The sequence below is a fragment of the Ovis canadensis genome, chromosome 3 (genome assembly GCF_042477335.2).
Source record: "Ovis canadensis isolate MfBH-ARS-UI-01 breed Bighorn chromosome 3, ARS-UI_OviCan_v2, whole genome shotgun sequence".
Lineage (NCBI taxonomy): Eukaryota > Metazoa > Chordata > Mammalia > Artiodactyla > Bovidae > Ovis > Ovis canadensis.
In genome coordinates this window covers 34,534,490-34,555,875 of record NC_091247.1, presented here as the reverse complement: position 1 = coordinate 34,555,875, position 21,386 = coordinate 34,534,490, and the positions used below count along the sequence as shown (strand labels likewise).

Genomic DNA, 21,386 nt, shown 5'->3' with positions numbered 1-21,386 from the left:
ATGCTGCGAAGTCGCTTCAGTCGTGCCTAACTCCGTGCGACCCCATAGACAGCAGCCCACCAGGCTCCCCCGTCCCTGGGATTCTCCAGGCAAGAACACTGGAGTGGGTTGCCATTTCCTTCTCTGTATAGTTTGTCATTAATAAGTAGTGATGACACGTTTTATGTACATGTCACAAGTGTTCACATTTATAAATCGTACTTTATATGGGCTTCCCTGGTGGTGCAGAGGTTAAAGTGTCTGCCTGTAATGTGGGAGACCTGGGTTCGATCCCTGGGTTGGGAAGATCCCCTGGAGAAGGAAATGGCAACCTACTCCAGTATTCTTGTCTGGAGAATCCCATGGACGGAGGAGCTTGGTGGGCTACAGTCTATGGGTCGCAAAGAGTCGGACACGACTGAGCGACTTCACTTTCACTTTATATATTAATAGTTAATTTTGTATCATGAAATGTTTCAAGCATAGGGAAAAAGTATAAAAAATAGCATGGTATTCTCTGAAAAGCTTATTAGAGAATAACATATCCAGGTAGTGTAGTTGTTAACAGCAGAGCTCTGGACTCAAACCATCCCACTTCTCTACTTACTACTTGTGTGATCTTCAGGTAAATTACTTATCCTTTCTGTATCTCAATTTCCTTATCTACAATGTGGGGATAAAAATAGCACCTACTTCGTATGAAAAGCACTTAGACTAGTGCCTAGTATATGATAAGTACTTAATAAATGTTAGCTATTCATAATAATAATATTATTATGAATAGCTGACATTTGCTACATACTTATTATATACCAAGCAGTAGTCTAAGTGCTTTTCTTATTATTATTACTTGTATACCCATGGGCTTCCCTGATGGCTGAGTGGGTAAAGAATCTGCCTGCAATGCAGGAGACGTAGGAGACAGGGGTTCAATTCCTGTGCCGGGAAGATTCCCTGGAAAAGGAAATGGCAACCCACTCCAGTATTCTTGCTTGGAAAATCCCATGGACAGAGGAGTCTGAGAGGCTACAGTCCATGGGGTAGCAGAAGGGTCAGACATGACTTAGTGACAGGGAAGAGCTCTGTACCCATACCAAATTCTGTCAAATCCTTAACATTCCATTATATTTTCCTTGGATCTTTTCTCTCTTCTTTTATTGGTGGACATTTAAGTTGTTGGTTTTTCCCTGTTGCAGTATTTCAGTTCTCTAAGGTTTACACCCAGCGTGGAATTGCTGAATCATAAAAGAGGTACAGCCTCAATTTCACTAAATATTTCCAAATTGCTCTCTGAAGAGGTTGTACCCATTTACAGTCCCACCAGCAGTACAGTTCCACATCCTCTCCAATGCTTGAAATTGCCTGACTTCATAATTGGCTCAATCTGATGTATTCAATATATGAAAATATATTTAATTCTATTAATTTTCTGTTCATTTGTTTATTGGCATTTTGGATTTCTTCTTCTGTGAATTGCCAGTTTATATCCATTGCCTCTTTTTAAAATTAGATTGTTTTTTCCTTGTTTGGGCTTCCCTTGTGGCTCAGCTGGTAAAGAATCCACCTGAAATGCGGGAGACATGGGTTCGATCACTGGGTTGGGAAGATCCCCTGGAGAAGGGAAAGGCTACCCACTCCAGTATTTTGGCCTGAACTATACAGTCCATGGGGTCACAAAGAGTCTGACATGACTGAGTGACTTTCACTCACTTTCTTGGTTACTTGAAGGAGTTCTGTGTGTGTGCAGGTATAGACTTTGATGGTTATTTGCACTGCAGTTATATTTTCTCACCCTGTGTCTTGTCTTTTCTCTCCTTTTCAGCATCTTTTAGTGTTTAGACATTTTTAAGTTTAATGTAATTCATCACTTTTTAAAAATTTATAGTCGATTTACAGTGTTGTGTATCACTTTTTAATAAATAGTTTGTGGGTTTTGAGGTCTTATTTAGGAAATCCCCTTCTATTCCCTCCTATATTTTGACACTTAAAATTTTTGCCTTTTACCTGCAATTTATGTTTGTGCATAATATAAGTAGGAAGCTAATTGTATTTTTCCATATGTGTAACCATTTATTGAAAATCCATTCTTCTCCCAATAATACATTATGTCATCTCTCATAAATCAAGTTTCCATATACATATGGGTCTGTCCTTAAGATATTTTTACATTTCAAGAATTTTATATTTCATATGAGGTTTCTGAGCTCAGAAATATAAGTGTAATGCAAATAATAACACAGTCCACTGGCCTAAGTTCTAATAGCAGTAGTGAGCCTGCTACTGGTAGCAGTATGACATAAAGTAGTATGACTTTGGACAAGTCACCTCACTCTGTAGGTCTCATCTTCAGTGTACATTGACAGAGTTTATCTCTTAACTTTTTTGGGTCACCAACCCCTTTGAGTATCTAATTGAAAGCATAAATCCTTTCCCAGAAAAATATCCACACACATAATTTTGTGTGTAATTTAAGGGTGCTCATAGAAATAGGGTCCCCACAGCTTTAGCATTTTCTAATTGTACTTATAACTGAGGCATTAAAACACGGATTTACTATTTTGCTTTTGAATTAAAGAAAAATTCATTTCTAAGTTGGTCTTCCCAGGTGTGGCTATCAGCTGGCATTTGGTCTTTAGCTTAAGCATATATAACAAAAACAGGCACATTGCTCATTGATAATGTATAAGATAATTGACAATGCATGCTGGTGCTGCTAAGTCACTTCAGTCATGTCTGACTCTGTGCAACCCCATAGACGGCAGCCCACCAGGCTCCCCAGTCCCTGGGATTCTCCAGGCAAGAACACTGGAGTGGGTTGCCGTTGCCTTCTCCGGAACTGACAATGTATCAGTTCAGTTCAGTTCAGTTGCTCAGTCGTGTCCAACTCTTTGTGACCCCATGAACTGCAGCACACCAGGCCTCCCTGTCCATCACCAACTCCTGGAGTCCACCCAAACCCATGTCCATCGAGTCGGTGATGCCATCCAACCATCTTCTCCTCTGTCATCCCCTTCTCCTCATGCCCTCAATCTTTCCCAGCATCAGGGTCTTTTCCAATGAGTCAGCTCTTCGCATCAGGTGACCAAAGTATTGGAGTTTCAGCTTCAACATCAGTCCTTCCAATGAACACCCAGGACTGATCTCCTGTAGGATGGACTGGTTGGATCTCCTTGCAGTCCAAGGGACGCTCAAGAGTCTTCTCCAACACCACAGTTCAAAAGCATCAGTTCTTCAGTGCTCAGCTTTCTTTATAGTCCAACTCTCACATCCATACGTGACTACTGGAAAAACCATAGCCTTGACTAGACGGACATTTGTTGACAAAGTAATGTCTCTGCTTTTTAATATGCTATTTAGGTTGGTCATAACTTTCCTTCCAAGGAGTAAGCATCTTTTAATTTCATGGCGACAGTCACCATCTGCAGTGATTTTGGAGCCCCCCAAAATAAAGTCAGCCACTGTTTCCCCATCTATTTGCCATGAAGTGATGGGACCAGATGCCATGATCTTAGTTTTCTGAATGTTGAGCTTTAAGCCAACTTTTTCGCTCTCCTCTTTGACTTTCATCAAAAGGCTCTTTAGTTCCTCTTCACTTTGTGCCATAAGGGTGGTGTCATCTGCATATCTGAGGTTATTGATATTTCTCCCGGCAATCTTGATTCCAGCTTGTGCTTCCTCCAGCCCAGCGTTTCTCATGATGTACTCTGCATATAAGTTAAATAAGCAGGGTGACAATATACAGCCTTGACGTGCTCCTTTTTCTATTTGGAACCAGTCTGTTGTTTCATGTCCAGTTCTAACTTTTGCTTCCTGACCTGCATACAGATTTCTCAAGAGGCAGGTCAGGTAGTCTGGTATTCCCACCTCTTTCAGAATTTTCCACAGCTTATTGTGATCCACACAGTCAAAGGCTTTGGCATAGTCAATAAAGCAGAAATGATGCTGTGAAAGTGCTGCACTCAATATGCCAGCAAATTTGGAAAACTCAGCAGTGGCCACAGGACTGGAAAAGGTCAGTTTTCATTCCAGTCTCAAAGAAAGGCAGTGCCAAAGAATGCTCAAACTACTGCACAATTACACTCATCTCACACACTAGTAAAGTGATGCTTAAAATTCTCCAAGCCAGGCTACAGCAATACATAAACTGTGAACTTCCAGATGTTCAAGCTGGTTTTAGAAAAAGCAGAGGAACCAGAGATCAAATTGCCAACATCCACTGGATCATGGAAAAAGCAAGAGAGTTCCAGAAAAACATCTATTTCTGCTTTATTAATTATGCCAAAGCCTTTGACTATGTGGATCACAATGTATAAGATAATATATAAGAGCTATGAATGGGCTTTGTTTAGGAGACTCCCTGAAAGCATCCTAGCCAACCCTGAGTGGTCTGTTCTAAGCATGATTGTTTCTTAATGTTATCTACAAAATTCAGACCCAGCTAATATTTATCCCCTACACTGACCCGCCTAACTTTAGTCAGAGGTTCCTCCTATTGTGTCTGTGCACCTTCAACACTGATAGACCCTCCTGTTTTTATGGCTTGGAGCACCTGTGATCACTGAGGTCATTTCATTCATCAGCTTTCTCTCATTGGTAGGCTTGCTGTAACTGGGGCTTATCGTGAGTAACGGAAGCCATAGTTTTGACCTGCTATGAGACAAGTCCCAGAGTCCCAGAGAGGAATCAGATTTCTTGATGGGTCTGGATCTTCTAACTTAACTGCAGAGTTAAATGAAATCTCTGTAAACTTAGAAGAAACACGGCATCCGAAGCAACTTAGCAAAACTATATTATACTGACCATTTGTACTCCTGAGTGACGTGCTCTAGACTAATGCAACATTCTTAAAACCAAACTTTCATAAGCCACCTCATGCTTTGTACGTGACTTTGTGGAATCTCTCTTTTTCACACTGTTTCCTTTACTCTCTAGTGGACCTGATTGGCGGCTACAACATTGGCACCATCAGCCATGAGAGCCGTGTGGATTGGCTGGAACTTAATGAGACTGGGCACAAGCTTCTCTTCAGGGACCGGAAACTTCGTGTGAGAAGGGTTACTAAGGCCTTAACCACTGACTGGTCCATAAAGGATGTGGTACTAGCTGCCACCAGGGACGGTGGGAGGCAGAATGGGACATGATTTCTTGGGGCTGTGCCATAAGCATAATGAACAGCACAGAAGGATCAACATTTTTTACATCTAATATCACCACGCATCCCATTTTACCCTGAGAGATTGTATCATGCAGGCACCAAAGTCATGAGGGGAATTTGGGAGTTGGTGTGTCTCTTACTATTCACAAATCTGTGACTTCATGAACCATCCTCACCCCTGCGTTCCTCTTCCTCAACGCCCAGCTGACCTTTACCACACATACTTCTCCAGTGCTCTTCGACCACACTTACCTGACTGCACTGACCCTGACTTGAGGACAGTCTCCCCCAGCCCTTTATTGATTCTGATTTCAGTGTGGTATCGCCAATGAGTTCGACCTCAGGGACTACCTGGTGATTTTTCGTTTCATTTTCACTGTGATGTAAAAGCCACATCACATATTTCCAGGCCATTTAATTTGTCTTATGACCTTATTTTTGTAATTTAGACCAACAACTCTGGCCCAGAGTTATTCTAGGAATGAAAGTCTGACCTTCACCTAACTTAAATTCCTAGGGTGTAGCCCTTTGCTCTTTTGGTCATCTCTTATTTGGCCAGTGTCAGAATATACCAACCAAGCATGAACTTGAAGGGTTTATGGTTGAAGTTCAGTAAGCTTTGAAATTCAGCATGTACCTGACTAGTGGGCTAGCTCACCACATTTCCCCATTAGGAAATGGTCAGATGGGAAGACACCCATGTCTTTTCTTAATTGTGTATCTACTTCTTCCTCCTCCAGTTGCATCTGTACGATATCGAAAGCTGCTCTAAGACGATGATCCTCAACTTCTGCTCCTACGTGCAGTGGGTCCCAGGAAGTGATGTGCTGGTGGCTCAGAACCGAAACAACTTGTGTGTGTGGTACAACATTGAGGCACCCGAGAGGGTTACCACGTCCTCTATCAGGGTATGTCAACATCAGGGCACCTCACACATAGTGTCGAGCTGATTAATCGGAACCCAAGGAAACTTGGAAGGCTGCTTGGTTTCTCTGCCTGCCACCCATAACCTCTCTGATGAAGCTGACAGGAGACACTTACACTGCTTCCCACAGTGCTCTGGGCCCCAGAGCCATCCTCGTTCAGATTCCTGACATTATATTAGACCCTCAGAGTACTAGTCCCTATTATAGTGGGAATTCACCAAGTTGAATTGTGGAGTTCCCTGGAAGATCCCCAATTGGGGAGGAGTTCCATATCACACCTCCTTATGTTCTGATTCTCTGTTACAAGCCATTCAGAGTTCTTGTTTTTTTCAGACTGCTGATCACACCCTCTGTTCTACCCCATGACAACATCACTCACACAGTAATATCCCAAATCTGGGAGTGTGAGCAGTAGGGTTGGATGGCGGTGGGTCTTTTCTGCAGTTGAGCCTGTGTCAACACTCACCTGGAATTCTGGTGGGGTGGGGGGATTGAATTTTTACAGGGTGATGTTGTAGGTCTGGAGCGAGGTGGGGGAAAGACAGAGGTGATGGTGACCGAAGGTGTGACTACAGTTGCCTACACCCTGGATGAGGGCCTTATTGAGTTTGGAACAGCCATTGATGACGGCAACTATACCCGGTGAGACACGAGGCTGATAACCAGCACAGTGGTGGGAAAGTCTGGGTCTGAGGACCTGCCTGAGGTGGGCAGTGAAAGCAGCCATGTCTGAAAACGACTCGGTGGTCCTAGGAGGAGACTAGACAAAAAGGGCAAATAATTGCCTCCCCCATCCTCTTGCTGCCCCATCACCAATATTCCTTAGTGTCTTCCTGACCTTGGACTCATTCCTTGTGCTTTGCTTCCTTCCCTCTGCAGGGCCACAGCCTTCTTGGAAACTCTGGAAATGACCCCAGAAACAGAAGCAATGTGGAAAACCTTGAGCAAGCTGTCACTGGAAGCAAAGCAGCTACACATTGCTGAGAGGTGAGCCGGGCTGTGGAACCCAGGTGCCAGGCAGCTCAGAGGGAGAGATGGCCGCACACTGTCTTCCCCATGGGCTGCTCCTCCCCAGGGTTGGGGCACCTCTTGCCTTCCCATGCCAACAGATGTCATAGAACCCTTCCATAGTGCAGTTATTCCAAACATCCTCCCATCCTAGAGTATGAGAGTATGGCTTTTATTTATTTTTTAAAATTTTTATTGGACTATAGTTGCTTTACAGTATTGTGTTAGTTTCTTGCTGAACAACAAAGTGAATCAGGTATTCATACACATACACATATATCCCCTTTTCTTTAGATTTCCTTCCCATTTAGGTCACCACAGAGCACTGAGTAGAGTTCCCTGTGCTACACAGTGGGCTCTCGTTAGTTATCTGTTTGATTAGATACATTAGTAGTGTATATGTGTCAATCCCAATCTCCCCGTTCATCCCATCCCCTCTTCTTCCTTTGGCAACCATAAGTTTGTTCTCTGCAACTGAGACTCTATTTCTGCTTTGCAAATAAGTTCATCTCTACCATTTTCTAGATTCTACATTTAAGCGATATATGCTATTTGTTTTTATCTGACTTCCTATAAGAGTATGTCTTTTATTGTTTTCACTCCCCCACCTTGTAACTAGGTGCCGCTTCCAAGTGTTTAACGCTCCTGCCCTACAATCTATGTGTTGATGTGTATATTCCAATAATGGTATAGGAGTGTAATTAACAGGAAAAACATGGGACTCCAGACTCTCCTATTTCAAATCTTAATTCCATTTACCAACTGTGTAACTTTAGAGAGATTAACTTAACCTTCTCAAGCCTTGGCTTCTCCATTTTCTCTATGAAATGAGGATAATAACAGTATTCACCTTGCAGGATGGTGAAGAAGAGTGGCAGAGTGGCAGTGATAGGGGAGACTTAATGACAGGATCTGTGCAAAGAGCACAGACCAGAGTGCTCATTAAACATCAGCTGTTGTGGCCTTGGCGAAGATTCATCCTTGGTCCCTTTTATCCCATCCCCCCACAGCTAGACTCACTGCAAGTCATAGAGACAGTGAGCCAGGGTTTTTATAACATACCCCAGATCTCTTATTTGTTCAACCCTACTGTCTCCACCCTAGAACAGACCACCACCATCTCCTGCATACAGTGGTGCAAAAACCTCTTAATTAGTCTCTTAATTAATTAGAAACTGCTACTTAGACCCCTACAATCCTTAGAACCATAGCAGCTGTGGTAATTTTTTAAAAACAGAAATTAGATTAAATCATTTTCTTGCTTTTGTGCTTTGTATAAAACACAAACTCCTAAGGCCCCACAAGATTTGACCCACTTCCTTCTCATATCAGATACTTGCCCATTAGTCTCCAGCCACACAGGCATCCTTTGTCCCTTTGAGCACACCAAGATCACTCCTGCTTTGGGCCCTTTATACTAGCTTCTCCCTTTGCCTGGAGTAATTTTCCTCCATCTTGCCATGATTGGCTCTTTCTTGGATTCAGGTCTCAGCTCAGATGACAGCTCCTGGAACAGGCCTTCTCTAACAACCAACTTAAATAGTCCCCTTAGTTTCATTTTCCATTATTCCAGTTAATCTTTGTTTATTCGTTTGCTAATTATCTGTTTCCACTAGAAAGTAAGTTCCCTGAGAGCCAGGCCCTCATCTTTGTTTTTGTGTCCTCAGTGGCAAGAACAAGTGCCTGGCATATAATGGATGCTCATCATATATCTGCTAAACCAATGAATTAATGATGATTCTATAATAATATTATTATTGTTATTGCTTCCATACTTTAGGTGCTTTTCTGCTTTGGGACATGTTGCAAAAGCTCGGTTCCTCCATGAAACCAATGAGATTGCAGATCAAGTGTCTCGGGAATATGCAAGTATTCTCCTGATTCGTTCCCTTTTTTGAGCTGCGATTTCTCTTGGCACTCAGACCCACAGCTCTTAGCTTTCCAGCCACGGCTCATTTCCTCTACCCTGCCCTCCCTGTCGCCACCTTCAGGTCAGGCCATTTTGGAGTTGTTTGCCAAACCTCAAGCCTCTGAGCCCCAAGTTTTTCAGCTTCCTAAGCCTTTAGCCTCCACATCTCTCTGACCTTCCTGTCTCCACTTACACAGACAGAATTGTTCATGGGCACCAACAATAACCAGAACTTTCTTTATTTCCACAGGGTGGAGAAGGAACAGACTTTTATCAGGTCCGAGCACGACTAGCCATGCTGGAGAAGAACTACAAGCTGGCGGAAATGATCTTCTTAGAACAGGTAATAGGAGCAGAGGAGCTGGATGGAAGAGGGGATCAGAGAGGAAAAAAGTGAGGCAAACTCAGAGGAAGAATGAGCGCTGGTCAGCTGGGCTATCAGGCCTGGAGAGAAACTTTAAAAAGGTTTATACAGTGAATTTCACTGCTCCATAATTTCCTCCTCTGGGTTCATTCTGACAATCACTTCTTTACTTCATAGAAAGCCTACCATCTCCTTTTGTTCTCCACAATTCTTGTGCATGGAGACAGATCCCGATTTGGTGAGGCCCAAAGCTTATTCAGTTTGAGAAGCCCTCTTTAAGAAAAGTTGATTTGGAAGGAGTCTGTGCAAATAAGGTGCCCTGAAGCTTAAGCTTCTTTTAGTTTCATACTAAGGATGAAGCTTTCAACCCACACAGGCTGGCATCTCAGCCAGGCTGAGGAGAGCTTGCTAATTTCTGATCCTCGTGTCTTCCTGGTATCCCTCCTCCCTCTGCCCGGCCTCCCCTAGAATGCCGTTGAAGAGGCCATGGACATGTACCAGGAGCTACACCGCTGGGATGAATGTATCGCTGTGGCTGAGGCCAAGGTACCGGTTCTGTCTTCCCCACAGTTGTTCAGAACTAGGGCCCACCAGTATCAGAAACCCCTTCTTGTCAAGGAGGCTGCAGGAGCTGGAACAGTGTTGGGGTTGCACCTCACAGTGCGGGGAGTTGGGCCGCTGGTGACTGGGAGGATTTCGGCTGTTACAGTGGGATTGGACATGATGGGAAGCAGCAGGGCAGGAAGGAGGGGCGTGACTCCTGGTTCTCTTCTGCTGAATGTCAGGGGCACCCGGCCCTAGAGAAGCTGCGCCGGGGTTACTACCAGTGGCTGATGGACACACAGCAAGAGGAGCGGGCAGGCGAACTTCAGGAGAGCCAAGGGGATGGGCTAGCAGCCATCAGCCTCTACCTCAAAGCTGGGCTCCCTGCCAAGGCTGCTCGGCTGGTGCTGAACCGAGAGGAACTGCTGGCCAACACGGAGCTGGTGGAGCACATCACCGCTGCCCTGATCAAGGGCGAGCTGTATGAACGGGTACCCTGGCTTCCAGTTCCCATCCCTTAGCCCCCAGGGCTCAGTGCCCTCTCCTACCCAGCGGTGTCTTGGAGTGCACAGCCCTCCCTGACCGCTGGCTGAATCCCCTACCTTGCGGGGCTGACAGTTGATTTTTGTGTAGTAGGGGTATCTTTGAAGTAACATGGGATGTGTTAACAGGCAGGTGATCTCTTTGAGAAGATTCGAAATCCACAGCGGGCCCTGGAGTGCTACTGTAAAGGCAGCGCATTCATGAAAGGTACTGGCCAGTCCACAGTGTTGTGGACTCCTGCCCTAACAGTCCCCTGACTCCTGCCCTAACATTCCCCGACACCTGGCTTCAGCAATCCCCCTCCCTTGTACTCCACGCCTCACTTCTCTGCCTCACAGTGCCCGAAGCCTGCACTGAGTACCCTCTCTGTCTCCGGCAGCGGTGGAGCTGGCTCGGTTGGCATTCCCAGTGGAAGTGGTGAGATTAGAGGAGGCATGGGGGGACCACCTGGTGCAGCAGAAGCAGCTCGATGCGGCCATTAATCATTACATCGAAGCCAGGTGTGGTGGTCCAGGGGTGCAGAGGGCATTTGGACATGAGGTGAGAGGTGATGGGACAGGCAAGGGCAGCAAGGCCTCACTAAAACAAGGGAAATCTCCGAATGTGGGTTGGAATATGCTTGAGGTATCTCTGCCTCCATCCATTTTCCTCTTTCCTCATACACCAACTACGCCAGGTGCTCCATTAAGGCAATTGAGGCTGCCCTGGGTGCCCGCCAGTGGAAGAAGGCAATTTATATATTAGATCTGCAGGACCAGAACACTGCGTCCAAATACTATCCTCGCGTGGCCCAACACTACGCATCTCTGCAGGAGTATGAGGTGAGGGACAGCCCCTTTCTGCAGCATGAAGCAGTATAGCGCAGGAGGACGAGGAGAGAACCCAGAAGAAGGAGTGGGGGCCACCTCACTAGATCCTTCTTACTGGGGCCCAACAGTGTCACCACCCTAAATGAGACACACCACCATTTCATTCTGACATGACACAGAACCCTCTCCCAGACATATAAGGCAGGTCTCTAGCATGAGAGATGCTTCAAGAATAACTTCAACATTAGCAGATGCAAACTATTATGTATAGGATGGATAAACAAGGTCCTGTTGTATAGCACAGGGAACTATATTCAATATCCTATAATAAACCATAATGGAAAAGAATATATATATGTGTGTGTATATATATATATATATATATATATATATATATATAACTGAAGCAGAAGTTAACATTGTAAATTATACCTCAATAAAATTTTTTAAAATTAAACTAAAGAGTATCACCAACATATTTACAGTATAGAATCATCATGGACTGCAAAAACGTGAGGCCATCTTAAGTTCAGTTCAGCCGCTCAGTTGTGTCCAACTCTTTGCCACCTCACGGACTGCAGCACACCAGGCCTCCCGGTCCATCACCAACTCCCGGAGTTTACTCAGACTCATGTCCATTAAGTTGGTGATGCCATCCAACCATCTCATCTCCTTCTCCTGCCTTCAATCTTTCCTAGCATCAGGGTCTTTTCCAATGAGTCAGTTCTTTGCATCAGGTGGCCAAAGTATTGGAGTTTCAGCATCAGTCCTTCTAATGAATATTCACAACTGATTTCCTTTAGGATTGACTGCTTGGATCTCCTTGCAGTCCAAGGGACTCTCAAGAGTATTCTCCAACATCACGGTTGAAAAGCATCAAAGAAAGTTCAAAAGCTTTCTTTATAGTCCCACTCTCACATCCATACATGACTCTTGGAAAAACCATAGTTTTGACTAGACAGACCTTTGTTGGCAAAGTAATCCTAAACTCCCACTGTATTGTCCTCATACCGTTTGGGGCTGGTCTTTTATCGAAACAGAAGAAAGCCTGAGACACCTACAGTCACTTTGTCTTCTCTGTGACTGGACGCTAATGGAGTCCCAGGCTCTGCTCCCTCCCAGCTGAGGTTTGCTCTTTCCTCCTCCAGGCTGCTTTCACTCTGTCACTCTGACCTTTTGCCTCTTCCTGTCTCACCTGCAGATTGCGGAAGAGCTCTACGCTAAGGGAGACCGGACGAAAGACGCCATAGACATGTACACCCAGGCTGGCCGCTGGGAGCAAGCCCACAAGGTGGGCAATGGGTAACATTCATGAGAGGAGAATGCCACCTTCATGGTTGTGTTGTCCCTTCCCCTAGTCGCCAATCTCCCCACTTCACTGGGCTCCCTGCAAGCCAAAGAAGAGTACCAGAGTACGGTCTGGGTAACTGATGCTTAGCCAAAAGGAAAGGCAAGGATCATGAGAGGCTCTAGTTCCCAAACCTGCAATTCTGAAGACAGCAGATGGCCTTGGAAGCTGGGAATCTGAAATACCTCTGCTGAAGCTCTAGTTACACTGGTAGCTGTTCTCATTCATGCTCTTAGAGCCCAGTGGGTGCAGTAGGAGTATATTAGTGGGATCAGGTGCCCCCACCCAGCACAGGGCATCTCTGACCCTCCTACCTTAGCAGAATGTAGTTCTTATTCTGCTCTTTATGGACTTGGGATCCCTGAGCTGAGTAGGAGAGTGGCAGTAACCAAACTCCTGTGCTTATTGGGAAAGTTCAGAGTTCCTGTGAAAACAAGCTTCCTTGAAGAAACCCCACTTCCACTTCCCTGTCCACTCTGTGTTGCCCTCTGCTTCCCTTGGGAATTAGTGCCTGAGGCTGCCCTGACCCTGTGTGTCTGCACAGCTGGCCATGAAGTGCATGAGACCAGAAGACGTCTCGGTGCTATACATCACTCAGGCTCAGGAGATGGAGAAGCAGGGCAAGTACCGAGAGGCTGAAAGGTGAGCTGTGGCCCCAGGGGAGGTGTAGCGGGATATGGGGCTTGAGGGCTGGGGTCTGCAGATATGTGCCCTCTGCCCAGAAGACAGGGACGGAATCCCTTAGGAATGACTCTCACAGCAGGAATCTGGGTCTAGGAGGCCACAGGTGTTTCTCCTGTTCCCAGGCTATATGTGACCGTGGAAGAGCCTGATCTTGCCATCAGCATGTTCAAAAAGCACAAGTTGTATGATGATATGATCCGCTTAGTAGGGAAGCACCACCCAGATCTCCTCAGTGACACACACCTGCATCTGGGCAAGGTGAGCTCTTCTCCTGCTTCTGCCCATCTTTCTCCCAAAGAGGCTCCATCCGCCCCTCTCCCCATCCTGACTTGCCTCTCCCTCCCCAGGAGCTGGAGGCTGAGGGCCGACTCCAGGAGGCTGAGTATCACTATCTTGAGGCCCAGGAGTGGAAGGCGACAGTGAACATGTACCGGTCCAATGGGCTTTGGGAAGAGGCTTACCGGGTAAGGTCTTCCCCTTACTGGGTAGGGATGCACAGGGTCCTTCCATCCTGCTTTCCCACACTCAAGTAACTGTCTAATTTTAAACTGGTCGTGGGTGTCTTTGAAAAAAGTCCACACCTACACACACAATTTCACATACAATTTTAATGGTTTGTGAACGACCTGAAATCCATCCTTGGACCCTAATCAGGTTAATAGGGCTGAAATTTAGCCCTCTTCCTACTGCTCTGGAGAGGTACCTGATCCTTTTCCAAGCTGAGGTCAAGTCAGAGATGACAAGGGAGCAGCCATGTACCCCTGTGTTGGAGGGTTGCCACGGGGCTTTGCTTTTCAGGTGGCCAAGGCTCATGGAGGAGCTAATGCCCACAAACACGTGGCCTATCTGTGGGCCAAGAGCCTAGGAGGAGAGGCTGCTGTTAGACTGCTCAACAAGCTGGGACTCCTGGAAGCTGCTATTGACCATGCTGCTGACAACTGGTGAGGCCCCAAGCCTTCTCTCTGGGGGCCCCATCCCAGACAGCCTCTATATAGAGAAAGAAAATTGATGTATAACTGAAAAGCATTTCTAGAGGCTGAAGCAAGAGTGAAGAAATGTGGTAAGGAGAGATCCTTGGAAGAGCTTGATAGAGAGGCAAGAATGAATTAGTAATTCTGCTCCTGTTCCCCTGGGGGCTCAGAAGGGTGTTTAATTTTTGGCTGTTTTAAGGAGAAAGGAGGAAAGAGAATAATTTTTAAAGCTAAAATGCTCTAAGCCAGTAATTTACTGCTGAGTAATGTGTGACGTGAGTAAAGTGTGGGTCTCTCCAGTGGCTCAAATGGTAAAGAATCTACCTGCAGTACAGGAGACTTGGTCTTGATCCCTGAGTTGGGAAGATTCCCCTGGAGAAGGAAATGGCAACCTATTCTAGTATTCTTGCCTGGAGAATCCCATGGATGGAGGAGCCTGGTGGGCTACAGTCTAAAGGGTCAGAAAGAGCTGGACATGACTGAGCAACTAAGCACACACACACACAATGGAAATGTGATTCCATTAAATGCAAAATGAGCTTTTCTTTTTTTTTAAATTAAGTTAAATTATTAATTTTTTGAAGTGTAGTTGATTTATAATATTTGTTTCAGGTGTCCCACATGGTGATTCAATATTTTTTATAGATTATACTCCATTTAAGGTTATTATAAAACATTGGCTGTATTCCCTGTGCTGTGTAATGTATCCTTGTAGTTTATTTATACCGAGTAGTTTGTACCTCTTAATCTCCTATCCCTGTCTTACCCTTCCCCCTTTTCCTCTCCTCACTGATAACTACTGGTTTGTCCTCCATATCTGTGAGTCTGTTTCTGTTATATATTTGTTATATTCATTTGTTTGTTTCATTTTTTAGATTTCATATATAAGTAATAACCTATAGTATTTGTCTTTATCTGACTTATTTTACTAAGCATAATACCTTCCTGGTCCATCCATGTTGTTGGAAATGGCAAATTTTCATTTTTTATGACTGAGTAATATTTGTGTGTGTGTGTGTGTGTGTGTGTGTGTGTGTGACATCTTCTTTATTAATTTATCTGTTGATGGACACTTGGTTGCTTCCATATCTTGGCTATTGTAAATAATGCTACTATGAACATTGGGGTTCCTGTATCTTTAGTGTTTTTGTTTTCTTCAGCTATATACCCAGGAGTATAATTGTTGGATCTTATGGTAGTTCTATTTTTCAGTTTTTTGAGGAACCTCCATACTGTTTTCCATAGCGGCTACACCAAATTACATTCCCACCAACATTTCATAAGGGTTCCCTTCTCTATACATCCTCACCAGTATTTGTTATTTGTAGATCTTTTTTGATGCTAGCCATTCTGACAGATGTGAGTTGTCTTCTCATTGTGGTTTTGACTCGCATTTCTCTGATGATTATTGCTGTTAAGCATCTTTTCATGTTAGCCATCTGTATATCCTCTTTTGGAAAACATCTATTCAAGACTTCTGCCCCAAAGTGAGGTTTTCTTAAGCAAATGTTAAGAACACCAGTAGGAATCCTGCAATGAGTCAAATTGCTATGGGTGGTTTTACTTGTTTCCAGAAGATTATTTTCCTGCTAGTGCAGATGTGGCTCTGTGGGAGGCGGTGGAAGCACCAGGGGTCCTTCTTGCCTGTTGGTATCGTGCTCTCTGTGCTTCTCTTATCATTTTGTTGATTTTTAAAAATCTGTCCCTTTTCTTCCCCTCAGTCCTTGCCCTCTGTTTGTCTTCTGTTATAAAAGGAAATATAGTGTAGACAAACCTTGTTTGCACCTCCCATTTCAGCTCCTTTGAATTTGCTTTTGAACTCTCGCGGCTGGCCCTCAAGCACAAAACCCCTGAGATCCATCTCCGATACGCTATGTACCTGGAGGATGAGGTATAGATGTGGTTCTTCCCCAGTACTTTTGACTCTGACCACAGAGCCCTCCTTCCCATGCCCTGGTCCACTGCTGCCAGGCATTCAGACCTCCTGTCTCACGGCTGCCTGGGGTGCCAGTCTCTTCCGCATCGTGTATGGCTGTTTCCCTCTCCCTCTAGGGAAAATTTGAAGAGGCTGAAGCTGAATTTATCAAGGCCGGTAAACCCAAGGAAGCAGTCCTCATGTGAGTTACTCCACAAATCCCCTAATCCTGTCCTCCCAGACTCAGTCCCAGGACCTCTCATTGTCATTTTCAACTTCATCTAAACCTAGTTCCAATAACTCTTACCCCCTCTCAGTGACACGGTGGTTTGCCTCTCATCATTGAGGCTTCAGTCCTGTACTCAGCCTTCTCTCTGTCCTCATCTGGGAACAGGTTTGTCCATAACCAGGACTGGGAGGCAGCTCAGCGTGTGGCCGAGGCCCATGACCCTGACAGTGTCGCCGAGGTGCTCGTGGGGCAGGCTCGGGGGGCCTTGGAGGAGAAGGACTTCCAGAAGGCAGAAGGGCTGCTGCTTCGGGCCCAGAGACCAGGCCTGGCCCTCAATTACTATAAGGTGGGGCAGCAGATTCAGGGGAGGAATCCCATGAGGAAGGGGGAGAGGTAGGAGAGCCCATAGTGCACTACACTGAACCCTGGTTTTGAGAAGGTTAACCCTGGGGAAGGGGGAGGAGCAGAGAGAAGGAGGAAAAGAGGTCCAGGGACCCAGGGACCAGTGGGCTATAGTGGTGGGCCTGTGTGCAGTGGGAAGCTGTCATACCATCCTGATACCTGGAAATCTGAGCAGGAGGCTGGACTATGGAGTGATGCTCTGCGGATTTGCAAGGACTACGTGCCCAGCCAGCTGGAGGCACTGCAGGAAGAGTACGAGCGGGAAGCTACCAAGAAGGGGGCCAGGTATGAAGCCAGGGCTCCAGGAAAGAAGGGGGCCAGGTATGAAGCCAGGGGACCAGGAAATGTTGGCAGGACTGGGGGTGGGTCAGAAGGTGCACACAGGCTCAGCCACACTGCACGTTCCCCTGTCCTGGTCACAAGGGCTCTCGTCCACACAGGGGCATGGAGGGTCTGGTGGAACAGGCTCGACAGTGGGAACAGGCTGGAGAGTACAGCCGTGCAGTCGACTGCTACCTCAAAGTGCGGGACGCAGGAAGCAGCAGCCTGGTGGAGAAGTGCTGGCTGAAGGTGAGGTGCCACACCCGCTGGGCTCTGCTCCCCGCCTCCGTTCACACCCAGCATTCCTTCTCAGACATTCTTTGTTTTCAGTCAGGTAGCGGGTGTATGCTGAGTTCCTGATGGATGCTAGACCAGAATCTATGAAGGCTATAAAAAGGGATGTAAGACAGAACTGGAGAGACAGCAGTTGGGGGAAGGTAGACTAACACGTGGATCAGTTGCTTAATACTGCAAGTTAGTGAAGACAGAAGTTAACTAGTGAAGTTCAAGTAGAGTTCAGAGAAGGGCAAGATCTCCGTGGCCTGGAGGGGTCAGGGAGGCCTTGTGAGGGAAGAGTAGGCCTAGGGCCAGAGTTGAAAGGGCAAATCCAGACCCTGAAACTGGGCCAGATGGAGGCCGTGAGAAAAGCAGAGGCCCCTCATCCACTCAGTAGCTCCTAAAAAAAAGCCTCTGGCAGATTAAGCCAAGCTAGTATGTTTCATCAATTCTAAGATGGATTCTTAGGGTCTTTGTGATGGGGATACATGTATATATTAATGATGTGCCTCAGACGCAGGGAAATAGGGTATTAGAAGTAATGAAGGGTTGAGACTGATCAGTCCCTGAATAAAATGTTTTTGTGCAGATGCCCCTGCAGAATTTCCCAAAGGTTGTGAGGCCTTGTCATTGAATAGCCCCTTGAAGTTGGAGGGGAAGGAAGTAGAAAGACTGAGGTTGGTTTTGAGAGTTTAGCAAGTTTTATCAGGTATTAAGCATCTGCAAGCTGGAATCAAGATTGCTGGGAGAAATATCAATAACCTCAGATATACAGATGACACCACCCTTATGGCAGAAAGCAAAGAAGAACTAAACATCCTCTTGATGAAAGTGAAAGAAGAGAGTGAAAAAGGTGGCTAACACTCAACATTCAGAAAACTAAGATCATGGCTTCCGGTCCCATCACTTCATGGCAAATATATGGGGAAACAATGGAAACAGTGACAGACTTTATTTTGGGGGGCTCCAAAATCACTGCAGCCATGAAATTAAAAGATGCTTGCTCCTTAGAAGAAAAGTGACCAACCTAGACAGGATATTAAAAAGCAGAGACATTACTTTGCCAACAAAGGTCCATCTAGTCAAAGCTGTGATTTTCCTAGTAGTCATGTATGGATGTGAGAGTTGGACTATAAAGAAAGCTTTTGAACTTTGATGCTTTTGAACTGTGGTGTTGGAGAAGACTCTTGAGAGTCCCTTGGACTGCAAGGACATCCAAGCAGTCAATCCTAAAGGAAATCAGTCATGAATATTCATTGGAAGGACTGATGCTGAAGCTGAAACTCCAATACTTTGGCCACCAGATGTGAAGAACTGACTCATTCGAAAAGACCCTGATGCTGGGAAAGATTGAAGGCGGGAGGAGAAAGGGATGACAGAGGATGAGATGGTTGGATGGCATCACTGACTCAATGTACATGAGTTTGAGCAAGCTCCAGGAGTTGGTGAAGGACAGGGAAGCCTGGCATGCTGCAGTCCATGGGGTCACAAAGAGTCAGACATGACTGAGCGACTGAACTGAACTGAAGCATCTGCTGTACCTTACTCTAGGGAATTGTTAACCCAGGTCTGTGCACGACTATACCTTCTTTAGGTTAGTCACAGGGTGGGCTTTCTGGGTGGGAGCACTTAAGCCTTGAAGGGTTTGGCAGGTAAAGAAGAAAGGCAAGAACAGGTGGGGAAAGACCAGGAGGCTTCACATAGACTATAGCTGAAGTGGACTCTGTGGAAGTTAAAATCTGGTGAGGATATCAGCATCACAGCATAAACAGAGTGAGCTCATGGAACAGTTGGATTTGTAGAATTACTGAGTTTTATGGTTGAAAGGGGTCTCCAAAGTCATCTAAACCAACACCGTCCAGTAGAAATACAATGCAGGTCACAAAGATCTAAGTCATATATGTAATTTTAAAATTTTCTAGTAGCCACACTCAAGTGTAAAGAAAAAGGTGAAAATAATTATATTCTGCTTAACCTATTATACCAAAACTATTATCAATATTTCAACACAAAATCAATATAAAAATCTATCAAGGTAGTCTACATTCCTTTTTTCATACTAAGTCTTTGAAATATGTAAGGTTACTGCACATCTCAGGTCTAGCCACATGTGACTCGTGGCTGCTGTTCTGGGCAGTACAAATCTAGACCAACCATCACTCTGATGGGTGAAGAAACTGAAACTCAGAAATGCCCAACAGAAATAGTTGCAGAATGTCCTGGGCTCCTGCTTTAGGGGTTTTTTCCCCTACACCATGCTACCATGGTTCTGTTTGTGACAAAGACCTTGAGAAACCAGTTTGTGAAAGGTGACAGAAGCAAATGCAGTGCTCTCAGGCAGCAGTGAGTGAAAGAGGAAGGGCTGAGAGGAACAGATAGGTCCTCTGATGGTCATGGAAAAGCTCTGATGGACCATGAGGCAGGATTTGCTCCAGAGGGCGGAAGGTGAGGGAGAAGGCAAGAAAGTTGGCATCTGGAGGCAAAAATAGAGCTGGTCGAGGACCCCTGGGCAGTATGTGTCTCTCTGCCCACTACCATCTTCTGCTCAACCACTCAGGCAGCTGAACTCTCCATCAAGTTTCTACCTCCCCCACGCAGTCTGGAAGTAGTTCGGGCTGTGGGACCCCAGCTGATTGGAATTGGAAAGCCCAGCGCAGTAAGTAGGATGCTGGAACTGACAGAAATAGATTCCACAGAGATGGGTAGAAGCTGTGTGAAGTCGGGGTTGGGGGGCGGGGGTCTCCTGGCAGGCTCGGTGTGCATTTCTGTTTCCCCAGAGTTCCCAGAAGGGAGATGAGGGAAGGAGAGGGGAGAGACATCTCCAGTCTCAGATTTTCCCCTGTGTAGGCTGCAGAGCTCTATCTGAACCTGGACCTCGTCAAGGAAGCAATCGATGCTTTCATTGAGGGTGAGGAATGGAACAAGGCCAAGCGTGTAGCTAAGGAGCTAGATCCCCGGTAAGCTCATGACCCCTTCTCACTAAAAATTTTTTTACTTCCTTTTGTAAAGACTAGGAGGAAGTTCTTATGGGAAGGGTGTGCTTCTGGGGCTTTGATGTGCGAGCTTTCTCCATGCCTTCACAGGTATGAAGACTATGTGGACCAGTGTTATAAACAGTTCCTCAAGAGCCAGGGCAAAGTGGACTCGGTGAGACTGGCAGAGGCAGCAGGAGGCGAGCACAGGGAGGCTCAGAGACTCTTTCCCTCTTCTTCCCTCGTGTAACTCTGTCTTTTTAACTGGCCCATAGCTAGTGGGTGTGGACGTGGTGGCTGCTTTGGACCTCTATGTGGAGCAGGGCCAGTGGGACAAGTGCATTGAAACAGCCACCAAGCAGGTACTGCTCCCTTCCTCCCACACCAGCCCCTCTGGGTATTTCCTCTGACTCCCCACCTGTCCCGGAGAGTGTCTCTCTCTCTTCCTCCAAAGCCCAAACCCCAAAGATCCCTAATCAGCATCAGAGAGCTCAGTCTTCACGCTCTGACATCAGGTCAGAGCAGGCATGCACATGCCCTTCGATGTCAGAGCAGGCATGCACATGCCCTTCGCCTCCTAAACAAATCCATGGCCTCAAGTCAGGACCCCACCCCCAGGGACTCAAGTTACGACCCCACCCACACAGCCTGGTCTGACCCCAACCTCCCCCTGCTTTTCCTGCACCCCTCAAACAGAACTACAAGATTCTGCACAAATACGTGGCATTGTATGCAACTCACCTGATCCGGGAGGGTGGCTATGCCCAGGCACTGGCCCTGTACGTGCAGCATGGAGCCCCTGCTAACCCACAGGTACCAGCCTGCTCCTCAGGGTGAATGTTTCCCCAAAGAAATTTTTACCTTCTCCTCGACAACTGCTTACCCAACTCAGGATCTGTCTTCTCAAAGAATTCCTTTGTTAGCATCGTGGCCAGAGACTCCGCCTAGGCTCTTCTGAACTGTACAGCCTCTCTGGAGGATTTACCCTCTGAAGGCTAACACAGGGAACAGTCTTTCAGAGCTGAGCCCTGT

The 21,386-nt window shown here is 46.1% G+C and overlaps 1 protein-coding gene across 2 annotated transcripts in view; it reads left to right on the top strand.

Annotated features, from left to right (window-relative positions):
• The window catches only part of IFT172 (intraflagellar transport 172), a 34,421-nt gene that overhangs the window by 10,038 nt on the left and 2,997 nt on the right, over positions 1–21,386 (top strand). The window contains exons 15-40 of one of the 2 annotated variants that reach the window (XM_069580317.1): positions 4,912–5,024; positions 5,875–6,042; positions 6,566–6,702; positions 6,940–7,047; positions 8,849–8,933; positions 9,228–9,320; positions 9,810–9,887; positions 10,127–10,375; positions 10,556–10,634; positions 10,807–10,927; positions 11,104–11,248; positions 12,438–12,527; positions 13,129–13,226; positions 13,391–13,526; positions 13,616–13,732; positions 14,067–14,209; positions 16,037–16,130; positions 16,292–16,356; positions 16,549–16,729; positions 16,961–17,070; positions 17,226–17,355; positions 19,940–20,038; positions 20,230–20,339; positions 20,466–20,529; positions 20,630–20,716; positions 21,051–21,167. In XM_069580317.1, coding sequence (XP_069436418.1) covers positions 4,912–5,024; positions 5,875–6,042; positions 6,566–6,702; positions 6,940–7,047; positions 8,849–8,933; positions 9,228–9,320; positions 9,810–9,887; positions 10,127–10,375; positions 10,556–10,634; positions 10,807–10,927; positions 11,104–11,248; positions 12,438–12,527; positions 13,129–13,226; positions 13,391–13,526; positions 13,616–13,732; positions 14,067–14,209; positions 16,037–16,130; positions 16,292–16,356; positions 16,549–16,729; positions 16,961–17,070; positions 17,226–17,355; positions 19,940–20,038; positions 20,230–20,339; positions 20,466–20,529; positions 20,630–20,716; positions 21,051–21,167 — 3,017 coding nt within the window. Of the gene's footprint in view, positions 1–4,911; positions 5,025–5,874; positions 6,043–6,565; positions 6,703–6,939; positions 7,048–8,848; positions 8,934–9,227; positions 9,321–9,809; positions 9,888–10,126; positions 10,376–10,555; positions 10,635–10,806; positions 10,928–11,103; positions 11,249–12,437; positions 12,528–13,128; positions 13,227–13,390; positions 13,527–13,615; positions 13,733–14,066; positions 14,210–16,036; positions 16,131–16,291; positions 16,357–16,548; positions 16,730–16,960; positions 17,107–17,225; positions 17,356–19,939; positions 20,039–20,229; positions 20,340–20,465; positions 20,530–20,629; positions 20,717–21,050; positions 21,168–21,386 lie in introns of both variants that reach the window. The other variant, XM_069580316.1, reaches the window with a different exon arrangement.